The 12,858-nt window shown below is 38.7% G+C and overlaps 1 protein-coding gene across 1 annotated transcript in view; it reads right to left on the bottom strand.

Moving 5' to 3' along the window:
• LOC129771698 (aryl hydrocarbon receptor) overlaps positions 1–12,858 on the bottom strand; it is a 433,577-nt gene that overhangs the window by 360,488 nt on the left and 60,231 nt on the right. Inside the window, exon 2 of the mRNA XM_055775624.1 lies at positions 1,691–1,881. Coding sequence (XP_055631599.1) covers positions 1,691–1,881 — 191 coding nt within the window. The remainder of the gene's footprint in view (positions 1–1,690; positions 1,882–12,858) is intronic.

Genomic DNA, 12,858 nt, shown 5'->3' with positions numbered 1-12,858 from the left:
CGACCATAAAGTAAAGTTACGTGAGTTAGCTGAGGCCGTAGTGATTTCAAAAGAACGAATGGAAAGAACGATTTTGCACGACATTTTGGACATGAAAAAGCTATCCGCGCGATGGTTCGGTTCGAGCCTCGTTGGCAACCGGGTTCGCAGTTTCCTTGCTGGAGCCGAAACCAGAACTGGCGCTAGATTTGGCTGTGATAGATCATCTTCTTCATCGTTATCTTCCTAAAAGTAATCCGACCCTTCAGTTTCCAGCTCCTCTTTAGAAACTGGGTTCAGATCTACCACTATAACTGCTGGAGATGGCAAGTCTAGGCCAAATCAGTTGTCGAATACCGATAATGGGCTTGAACTTTGGTTCAGACTAGGTCCTGAAACAACTTCTGTCGAACGTTACTTCAATTCGTCGGTGTGTGAACATGTAAAATGTTGGCGATCTCGCAGGGAAACATTGTAGTTCACTCTTCCGGCTTATCATCATGTACACCACGGCTTGTCTGGAATGGGTCATGATTCCAGTGTTGTCTTAACGGTTTTTTCAGCAGTGCAGCAAGGACGAAATCCGCGATGGCATTATCTATTCCCGACCAGTAGGCAAATCTGCGTGCAATCTACTCCATTCGAACCATAATAGGATGTCCACGATGAATCTGTTTCGGAATTTACCTTCGGAACTTGCTTGAAACAACCATAGTGAAACAAAAACCAATCGTGAACATGGGTAAGACAGCCTCGCTTGTTCAAGTAGGAACGAACGTCCGGATTTGTGATTGACCAGCCTTCACGGATGACGCGACGTAGTCTTCCTCTGACTGCTTGGTACCGTCAATCAGTCCTGTTATGTTGTATCATCATATCGGCGCAACCGATGTAACATGGTATTGAAATCGTAGTTGAGTAGTTGCAGTCAATTTGCGGTATGCAGTGGGATATCCTTCTTCGAGTCAAAGATTGACAGTAGCGGGTTACAGTAACAGTAAATCGCCAACTTATAAAACTTTATTACTTTGTGTTTAAGCGCAAGTACTTCCTTTTTAGGTTGCCCGTAGGCTTGCTCCGTCGGGGTGAGGAATCTCGATACGTGTCTTCAAGTGTCCATTTGGAAATTCGTGGAAGACAACTGCGCCGATGCCCATGCTGCAAGCGTCAACTGCCACGATGATGTTGGATCGTAGAGCGTCTGCAACATATCCAACTGCAGCAATTGCTTGATCTGCTCAAATGATCGCTGACAATCGGAATTCTACTTCCACTTCGTAACCTTCTTGAGTATTTGTCTAGGGGATGACGAAGCTCATGGAAGTTGCACACGAATCGACTATAAAAATTGACACCTCATTGATAGGGTCATAGCTTGTAAATATTAGTTGGTACCTAAACAGAAGCGGTGGTTCAGAGCCTTCCTCCTGAATACGGTGCATTTAAATAAGCATATTTCTCGATGCTTTTTCTGACTATTCGAATATTACGTAAATCTTGCTAGTATCCATATACTTAATATCCCCGGTATTTCGGAAACTTTTGTTGATTAAAATAAATTTATCTGCATATTTGTGTACCATCTGACCATTATATGAAACCGTTCGTCCTCGTTTCTTTTTTTGATTTGTATTTATAGACATTTGGTCACTGGGAACCATTCCGATTTCATGATAATTTTATGGTTCATATTCATTTATAAATAATTTACCTTGAAAGTAACTTTTCGTTCTCAAGTAGCTTACAGATAATCGTAAAATACTCAGGCGGTCGAGCTTGCTCAAAATGTTCTGTTCAAACGGTAGTAACGACGCCAACAGGTCAAGCTCGGCATTAAGTCGTTCTCGATGTCTCTTAGATGGGTTACTTTTAGTCAATCCTTCCTTTGTGGGAGCTTTGAGGCTGAAATAGTTAAGAAATTTGAAAAATTTGCAAATAGTTTGAGTTTTAAAATATGACAGTCTTTAGAAATAATAATTCATTCATAACAGAAAAAGAACTTTGTTTTGTTCTTTTTCTGTTATAAATGAATTATTATTTCTTATTATTTCAAAGCAATATATATGACGACAACACGCGACTGTAGCCGAGTGGTTGAATAATTTCGGATGTTTCGGGATTGATTTCCGTTCTGTTTTTTACGCAGGACTAATTCTAACAGGAATATATGGTGAGTAATATGAAAATCTAAACAATAAACATGTGAGAAATGATGAAAGATACAGAACACTTATAACTCGATCATTTTCCAAAAGATAGCAAAGATGTTTGCGTCGAGTTGATTGGAAATATTTGTAATATTGGAGACGATCTGGCGCAGTGGTAACATCCGTATATCTCACGCTGAAGTTCAGGAGTTCAATTCTCACTCCAGATGGCGTAACTAAATATGAACAAGATTCATTTCGAGAGGTTCATCTGTCACTCGTTTATTTGTTCACAAACTACTGTTTAAGTGTCACTAACTGAACATTCGTATAGAAAATAGAACAGGAGAAATATCGTTTTTTGATCAAACATTGCTTTTGATGCGAAAAACTCCTGAACAATCAATGCAGTTGTTGACAAAATGTTATTCCACTTCTGCTCCTTTGAAAACAACAGTTATCGGTGGGTTAGTGAATTAATGGGCCGTACAAGCACCGCAGTTGCACATAGTTCTGGAAGGCCAAAAGAGGCTACGAATCCAGAAATCGTACAACAAGTGCATCGACTCGCTTTGAATGATCATAAAGTGAAGTTACGCGAGTTAGCTGAGGCCGTAGGCATTTCAAAAGAACTAGTGGAATTTTGCACGAAATTTTGGACATGAAAAATCCACCAGCGCGATGGGTGCCGTGTTTGCTGACAGTCGACCAAAAATAGCGGCACGTGATGATTGAATGGCATTGCTGAAGCGTAATCGAGTAAACTTCTTTCGACAATGGATAAAACGAGGATCCATTACCACACAAACACACTTGATTTTGGTTTACAATCTGAAGAAGTTTCCCACAATTATAGGTATTTTGGTTTGGACATTAAGCGCTCATAATCATTACTCGTATACCCTCGCACGGTACCACAGACCGTCGTATACCCATTTTCACAATATTTTTAGCCTACTACAATTTTTTTGTAGCAGTTGTTCCATGGGGTGATTTATTCCGGGAACCGTTTGTTCTATCATTACATTCTTAATAAATTGAACATTATCCATGATAAGACTACGTTTTTGACGCATGACTACAGAGTTATTTTATTCAACTCGCTTGTTTATCACTTCGGCCAGATAGGGGGTCCCATTTTCAATCACTGTAATGATTTGATCGGTGAATATCAGGGCTTGGTCATACTCGCCTTTTATGAAAACAAACAGTGATTGTGAAGCAAAAAGGGTTCATCCGACATTGTGACATTCCCCACTCAGAATCGGTCCAAGATCCTCAAAGCAATGCGAACGAGGTTTAAACGTGTGATTGAAACTACTCTGATGGCACAACTAAAAGGCATAGGAGTTGAAGAACCCCCAAAAATGTGGAACGAGTAAGAGTTTCAATCGACCAGTCATTGAGACTATATGTGCGCAAATATGTTGTTGCTACGCTATGGATTTGTTCCGTCTCTACAAAATCATTCTCAAGAATTATGTAGACGTGATTATGCCAGTCGTAAAAAACATAGTACTTCAGCCAACCCCTTTACACGTATTTTCATAAATAATTGTGAGGCTCGCTTCCACCTGACACAAGCCGAACTTTTTGTATTGAGTGGCTGCCTCTCTAAACCATAAACGCTATGTTTTAACCATAAACAAATTTTATGAAATCCAGAAATCATAGCATCTTTCGCAAAGTTTCTACGGCATCTTCCTTCATTGCAGAAAACAGAGCAGGTACATCTAAGAATGTTTGCTTGATTGGTTGTATTATTGGTTTTATTCGTCCAATAGAATGCTTCAAAAAATATGACTTTTTGATTATTGTTTGGGCTTACGTGTCCTGTTTTTAATCCTGAACAATTTGGTCATTTGGTTTGGTATTTTGAAGTTAAAAGGAATATATTTATGCGTTATATTTTGTCCAAATCATACTCACAAAAACATAGTAAGAAACACATAATGAAGCTTGACTTTTGCTGGGATGCCCCTTCCCAGGATTAGTGACCTCTTCAAAACATTATCTGATAAGGGTTATTATTGACGTAGGACTACGTCTTTCATTTCTATACCGGGGTGTAAAATCAAAGTTTCGAAAACGAAAGCGTTACGCCGGAGACCGAGATTTTGAGCGTTAATAGCTCCTAAACAACTGAACGAAATGGTATGATAAACACTTCATTCGAAAGATAAAATGTCTACGCGTTCTATACTTGTTACTTTTTGATCCAAAAACTTGTTTCAATAGTCTTAAAATTGCTTTCAAAACAGGCTATTGAAATCACCAATCGGTATATAAGCGAGCGCCGCTCGGAAATCCACTCAGTTCTAATTGAACAGCGATTGGAGCATGTTGTCGCTGTTGTGGTGAAGCTCTTCGTTTATCATGAAAGCGCGGATGAACGGTGCCACCAAGAGCCTGTTTGTGCACCTTAGGCCAGAAGAGAATCCATCAGGAGGAGAGTGATGCCACAAACGGTTCCCCGGGAAGAGTTCGGAGCAGCCGCCACACACACACATACACGCGCGGAATTCTTCGTTTGGATGCCATTCAGCATCGAGAAAATTCCGGAAAGTTCTAATAATTTCTGGAAAATAAACTGCCAGTTCCTCTGGGAATTTAAAAATACATTCATGTGAAAGAGTTTATTTGAATGTTTTCTATCCATGTAACACTGTGACCAAATACATTTAGTTTTGTGATTTTTCAATCAATCGCAATTAACAGGATAGCTTCTGAAGATTATTCTTCCCCATAAGTAGGATATTTGCGTATCCAATATTGTATGCGTCCGCAATCGATTATTGCTCAGTCGCCGAAAGTTCCGAGCTCAGAGAGTTCATTCCCCTCTAGTTTGCCTTCCAAATTGCCATCGTAAACCACACCTTCTCTCGATTCAATCACACACAAAAAGCATACTTAAGCGATATTCTGGTGGTGAGATGCATTCATTTTTCGTGAGGACATCGACAAGACAACATCGTTGCCTAACGTGCTGGAGGAGGTGGACGGCGAAGGATCGACACATACACGCGCAGAATTCTTTCCGTTTGGATGCCATTCAGCATCGAGAAAGTTCCGGAAAGATCTAATCAGTGCTGGAAAATAATCTGCCAGTTCCTCTGGGAATTTGAAAATACATTCATGTGAAAGAGTTTATTTGAATGTTTTCTATCCATGTAACACTGTGACCAAATATGTTTCAATCAAGTGCTATTAACAGATGGTTATCGAATTAGCATTAACCACTGGTAGGCTTCCAGTATCGAGGAAAATGTGGAAATATCTAATCGTTACTGAAAATAATCTGCCAGTTCCTCTGGGAATTTAAAAATACATTCATGTGAAAGAGTTTATTTGAATGTTTTCTATCCATGTAACACTGTGACCAAATATGTTTCAATCAAGTGCTATTAACAGGTGGTTATCGAATTAGTATTAACCACTGGTGGGCTTCCAGTATCGAGGAAAATGTGGAAATATCTAATGATTGCTGGAAAATAATCTGCCAGTTCCCCTTGGAATTGAAAATTACATTCAAGCGAAAGAGTTTATTTTAATGTTTTCTATCCATAAAATATCCATATAATACATTTGGGTTTGTGATTTGTCAATCAAGTACAGTTAGCAGGTTAGCTTCTAAAGATTATTCTTCAGAACAAGGTTTTTCGTATCCTATATTGGATGCATAAAACCTTGTGCCTCCAACGTAACGCTCTCGTTTTCGAAGTCCCCCAAATATTCATTTATTCATTCATTCAGAATGGATTGAGATTCAACTTCAAACAAATGATCTCTAAATCAACGATAGTCCTACGTCACCCTTGTGGTTATGCCATAGATATAACCCACTTCCTGTTTTTTTAGTAAAAACAACATTGTAAGTCGTAATCAACCACTGACCATTTTGCCCCCAAACAGCAAAGTAATTTCTATGCGAATAGTTTGCTAAAATTACTACAAAAGCAATTTCTACTGAAATATACTCAAAAGTCAAGAAACTCTTCAAATATAAGGTAACTATCAATACATTATCAATAATCGATACTACTACCAAACAAACATGAAGATGCTTCGAAATTTCAATAATTCAAACCATTTAAAGGTTAGAAGATTTCAACGTATAACGCATATTCAGCGAATCTTCCCGAATTTCCGATTCGATTGGTATAAAAACATCCAAATTCACAGCAAAATGGTTATTCACGATAACATTCCAGTAGGGGGAATGGGGGCGATTTGCTTAGACGCCTAATATCTCCAAACCAATACGGTCTAAACGAAAAATGTCACATTGTACACTGAGCTACACTTGTTTTCTCTCAATCAATAATGTTTAAATAATCGTTATATCAAGTTTCAAATTATCAAATAAATCATAAGATAAAAAGATGATTTTTGGGCATTGGAATTTTATGCGGGGTGATTTGGACCGTATGTGGGGTGATTTGGTCCAGTGTGTGTTTCATCGAAAAACAAATATTCTTATGCTTATGTAAAGTATTTTGGAATAATGTTACAATCAGTAACCGTGTTCTGGGTTCGATACCTGGTGTCTTGGCCAGATTCCAGACCAGAAAATATGGATTGAGATCATCTCGAATTCTGCAGGAATCTTTTCACTGTTGTTACAGCATTTCCAAACTTTTTCGATGCTTGGTCAAAGAAAATCCGTTCTTGATGTCCTGTGTTGCCTTTTCAAGCTCCTTCTTCTTCGAACGTTGTCTGTCCATCCTCATTTTGTAATTCAGCGAAATCTGGAATCAATTAGACCAAAGAAAAGCCTCAAACCTGTAGGACCAATTCACCCCACAGAAACGTGTCCATATCACCCCACAAAACATGCAAAAATTAAAATGCAATCAATTCCATTCATTGTTATCAAACATACAGTTTCGCTGCATTAAATTGTTCCTCCTCTGTAGGCGAACAGAATTTTACTGCACAATACACGAAAAGTTTGATTAATCAACGGAAAGAAAACCTTAAAACCGCGATCGAAAAATTCACATTTTCTGAAAATCAAAGTGCTTGCTGTTTTTATGATATCGTTTCCCTCTACTTGTGAAATTTAACCAAAGTTTTTTTACGTTAGGTACATACGGTTCAACAATAGAAGGAAATGACATTATGAAAAAATTCAAATTGACCCGTACTTTTTGAAGTACAGAAGTGGTCCAAATCACCCCGTGTTACCATACATTATTCCCGTACACATCACGGTGAATACGAAATGAACTGTACGTCATTGAACTTCGTATTACGGGTTAGTGAAGCGTCAAAGATAATATTGGGTTTTCAGGCAGAATGAAAACTTTTCAAATAGAAATTCTGCATGAAAATTAACTTCTCCGTATCAAATTAGTGTTCAATGGAAATGAAAAACTTAGTTTTTTTATGTGGTAAAACTAATTTTCACAATTCATGGATTCATTAGTATACTTTGTGCATTAATTCTGCACATAGTATACTAATAATAACGTATGTTTTCACGTAGCAGTGCGAATTGTATTAGAGCCTCGCACACTACAGACTTTTTTTTCAGCCGACAGTTTGGTCGGATCGGCCTACTGGTGCAAAAACCGACCCAACTGAATCGGTGTAATGTGCGCACATGCATACCTCTCCGTACTGAATTAGAAGCCGACCGAACTATCAGTCGACAAGTCAGTCTGCAGTCTGCGGGGGCTTTTAAGGAACGGAAAATTTACCACCACATAAATTGTACTCCAACGTGTTGTTCTATATGAATTCTGAATTGAGGCAAAACAAAACTTAAAATGAAATTTCATACATAAATATTTGCATTCATTATATTATCACTATATTGTATAGTATGTACATCGCATCGTGATTTTTTTTTTTTTGAAGGTTACTGTTTCAGATAAAGATGAACACTGTTGACACTGCTAGCGTTAATAAATTGGAATAAATCGAAAGGGTTACGAATAGATCGAATGATAAATAGCAACAGCAGGAACACAGGCAACCGATACATACAGTAGGAGTATTTAATTTTGGATTCAATTTTCACACTTAATTTCAGTGAATTCTTCTTTCTACCCGTTCTCCGCAGCATAATTGATTTAAATAAAAATCTGCACCTCAGATCAGCTTTGGGCGACTGCTATGTTATTCCGAATTAATTAATTGTTCGAGTTTTCAACGTTTAGTTTTGTAAACATGTACTCAGAAACGAGTTAACAACGAATTCGTTGAACTCATATATGACATTGTGTTACGGCAACGTTTTGCGCTATTGTCAATCATGATGTTTTTTTAGCGTAATTGCCTACAATAGCGCATAAAAGTACGATTACTGCTCAAGAACCTGCCAAACAACAAGCTATTTAATAAAACCGACGTCAATCTTTCGTTTATTCTAAATGATACAAAAATAAACAAAACAAACTAAATAATTCTAATATACTTCACATAGTTCATCATTTAAAATTCAATGAGTTTAATGAAAAATATTGCCATGCATTAATATGTTTAAATATCTGAACAGCGAAAATTCAAGTCGCAGAATCATCTCATCAATATCATCGAATAACGTTTCCTCTGCCAAAAACCCTCGTTCGAATTGTTCGAGCTTGTTCGAAGTATACTGTTCCCTTTGTCAAAACAAATGATTGTAGCGACTTGGACTTGGTTCCGATGGATTGGCAGATTAGGACCTAGCAAAAATGTCGCGCGACAAATGAACGATCAATTAAAAAATAGTTTCTAAACAGATTCTTATTTCTTGAAATTTAAATTGGTATGTTGAATTTTCGTTCCTCTACATTGTATTTGTCTAACTTTCAGTCGCTTCTGCATTATGTTGTGAAACAGAAAAAAAACAAACAATTGAGAGGATATTGCAATCTAGAAATTTGATAAAAAAAACATTTTTTTCTTCATATTTATGAATATATCATAAAAAGGGCTTCTCTAAAATCCCCTTATTTACCGATTTATAGCCTTTATAGTTATACGATATCTAATCTAGTACGACCTTGACACAAAACTTTTTTTTCTAATCTAGTACGACCTTGACACAAAAAACTGGCGTATACGATATCTCAACGATTAGAACGATATGAACCGATTTATTCCAAATTTGATTTGATTAAATCTTTATACATCTCTCTATCACATGAACCAAAAATTTTCGAATTACACTATTTTAAAAAAAGCAATCGTCATTAAAAACGTGCTGAAAATCATTTTTTTCCAAACGAGCTCCATTTTGTACAAAAATGTTTTGACTCGTCCGAGGTTTCTATTATAGTGGCGTCTTTACTTGTTCAGAACCTGTTCGATTATCTTGCTTCCCATAACCAGAAAAGCTTGAATCATGTACAACATAGCACAACTTTTTTTAAACTCTCTTGCCTCACAACCTTGTAACTGTTATAATGTTGAATATTTCTTCCCGTTTAGTTCTTGTTATATCTATAAAAAATAAGAAAACAAATAATGAAATAATCATTGGTAAAAATATCATATATTTTATTTGTTCTGAGCTCGAAAAAACGTCCGAAATTCGTGGCTTTCTACTAGAATACTCCCTTTATTGAATGTTATCCTTGGCTACTGAAGTAAAACTAAAGAACTTCATGTCTCCCTCTTTCGGTCCGAATTCCCTATTCCTCATACGATTGCCAATTGGGAAATTTTGAGTACCGCCGCAAATTAGGTCGCCGTAAATCGCTCGCTAGAAAAAACAAACGCAAATAGTCGTTCTACGGAAACTACGAAAGAGAGGAAATATTTCAACTTAGGCTCCGACCGTTTGGAACTTATTAGGTATAACATTACACAGTATCACTTCAGATAGCGACCACCACGATTTCAGTCTCGTTTGCAGTTTGCTCCATACAGTCAGCTCTCCACCGTTAGGAAAATATCGTCTGATAATGATAATGTTTCCCAGTTAGCTCATGGTGAACCATACATAGACTTTGCCCCAGGGGAGTTTGCATTGATGTCGTGGCAGAGCTCTTTACAGCATCGTCTCTTCTTCTTCTTCTTCAATGGCACTAACGTTCCTAAAAGAACTTCGCCGTCTCAACGTAGTATTACTTGCGTCATTTTTATTAGTACTTAGTTGAGATTTCTATGCCAAATAACACACCTTGAATGCATTCTGAGTGGCAAGCTCTAGAATACGCGTGATCACAGTGCAAGTCGGAGGAAATTCGTCTCTTGCTGAGCCCGATTTCGCGTTTAATTGAGAATTTAGCAGCTCGAAGCGATTCCCTGTATTATTCTCTTTATGCGGCAACACTAGTCGTTGTTTCCATGGCATGATAGTGTCACATGCTCTCCTTAGATACTTGTCGAGTGTCCTAATTCTCCATCTCCGTTCTTTTGGGCTTGGACCCCGATTCGATATTTGTTTGCCAAAAATGTCGATAATCACTGTAGATGTACCAAACACTCCAGTCAATGCTGACTGCAAGCGTCGGACTACAGAACTTGAACGTCGGTAATAGATTCTCGACCATTTCTACAGAAAGTGCTGGCAGGCTTTGAAGTCTCCACCAATGACGACGGGTTTCTGACCAATGAGCATTCTGGTAAACTTATCGAGCATCAGGTCGTATTTTTTGACGTGGGACTACGTCTAACCGAAGTATATGGGGATGAAATGAAAATCTAAGCACAGAACATGCAGGAAAAAATGAAAGATTCCGAATGCTTATAACTCGAACATTTCTTGATAGATCGGAAAGATGTTTGCATCAATTGAAAGGAAATATTTCTACGCGTCTATCACAATTAATAAAACGTTATTTTTCATGAGATAAACAGTTGAATAACTGTAAAATGTCAAGCGTTATCTAAACGCCCTAACTGCCCAGCTACGATTGGCCCGAATTACGATTTCCCCAACACAGACTTCAAAATCAATGTTCCTGTGAGAATCCTCTTTACAAATATACATGGAAGTAGGGTGTTTCCCTAACACGGACTACAAAATCAATGTACCTGGGAAATAGAAATAGAATCTGTTGCATCGAAAGTAGTAGATGCATACATTGCCCGTTCTGTGTTCTGTTTAAATTTTTAGTATCAATTGCAATTCGACAGTCAGTCAGTTAGCTACCAGTTACCGGCGGCAGTGATGGTGTCCATTCAGCATTAAGATATTTCCGCCGAATGAAAAGTGGAATAAACTAGTATCCTTCGTTAGTATTCTTCGATGGCGTATTAATTGTCAGTTCAGCTGGTTGCAATGTATTGTGTGTTTGTCAAATTGTGCTCCCGTGGGCGATAGGTTAGTGTCACACATTATCATGTGGCCGTCGGTCACAACGCTACTACCAAGAAGGATTCTGTTATGACAAGCCCAGACAGGACAGTCCATCGCCTTGTAGAATACATATCATATGTAGCATATACGGCATTAAAGTCGAGGTATATGTGGTGCGTAGCGATCTGATACTCGCGATAGTTTTGGAGTGTAAAAATCTGGTCCGTCGTCGAGCAACCGAGCATTAATTCGACCTGATAACTTCCACAAATCTGCCTCATATTGGCGATATACGACGAAAGAGGACCTGTTACAGTATCTGTGACTTTTTTTTTATCCTCCGATAGTTGTTCTGTATCCCAGATCTTATCCAGACTATCAACCGGTGCATATACTTTAGAAGTTTTGCTGGACCTAACTTCCCACCCATCGTAGCAGGTGGTGTAGTCGGTGTAGTCCTTTTCAACACCGTCTTGGTCTTCTGTCTGCGCACTGTTCAGGTGTTCATCGTAGTGCTACCTCCACCTTTCGATCACCTCGCGTTCTTTAGTCAAGATGTTTCCTTTCTTCCTTTGTGCACCGCGATTTTCGAGAACGATAAGACAGCTCCATCTCCTCATACTCTTTCTTTTCCAGGTTGCGCTTTTGTTTCCGAAAGAGACGTTTTATTGAGTCGATCGTTGCAACATGACTGCACGTGTGGAGGCGATCTAGCGTAGCTGTAATATCCCTGCCTCTCACGCTAAAGTTCACGAGTTCAATTCTCACTCTCGACATTCTTCTAAAAAATGGAAGTAAAAGTGACGAACCAGCCAATAGTGTCATTGGCGGTTCCGTGTTGAGCGCAATTTGATCATCACTAGGTAGTGGTCTAAATCGATGTTAGCGCCACGATAGGTTCTGATGTCGATGATATCTGAGAAGCACCGATCATCGATCAACACGTGGTCTTTTTGTGTTTCCGTTTGCTGGGGTGATTTCCATGTGTAATGGTATTGGAAGCTGTGCTGAAAGGAGATGCTAGATATAGTCATGTTCTTGGAGACACCGAAGTCGAAAAGTCTTCGGCCGTTTTCGTTGCTTCGCGAATGAGCACTGAACCTATCAATTACCGGTCTAAAATCCTCCTCTTGGCCGACATGAGCGTTCAGATTTTGATGTCGTGTTTTGGGCAGCAGAAATGGCGGACTTTCAAAACTTCCGAAAGTATTCGGGTACTTGCAAGACAGTTGAGAAACTTGCAAAGACTCTAGTCCGTTTTCTTCGCCTCGGGCCTAGTCCAATTGTTCTGTCTCGAATTTCTTTGTGAACTTTCCTGTGCATTTCTTTGTTACGGATGGCTTGCAGTGCCTGCACTAATCCTCTATGTCGCCGGAGAACCATCGTGCACAGCTCTGTGTAGAGTTCCACGTTCGTACGAGGACAATGAACAGCCGCTCGTGACATGGGGAACAGACACTGTTTTGAGCCACACCTCCACGGTGAACAGACACTCAG

Source organism: Toxorhynchites rutilus, chromosome 2 (assembly GCF_029784135.1).
Source record: "Toxorhynchites rutilus septentrionalis strain SRP chromosome 2, ASM2978413v1, whole genome shotgun sequence".
Lineage (NCBI taxonomy): Eukaryota > Metazoa > Arthropoda > Insecta > Diptera > Culicidae > Toxorhynchites > Toxorhynchites rutilus.
This window is presented reverse-complemented; position numbering and strand designations above follow the sequence as displayed.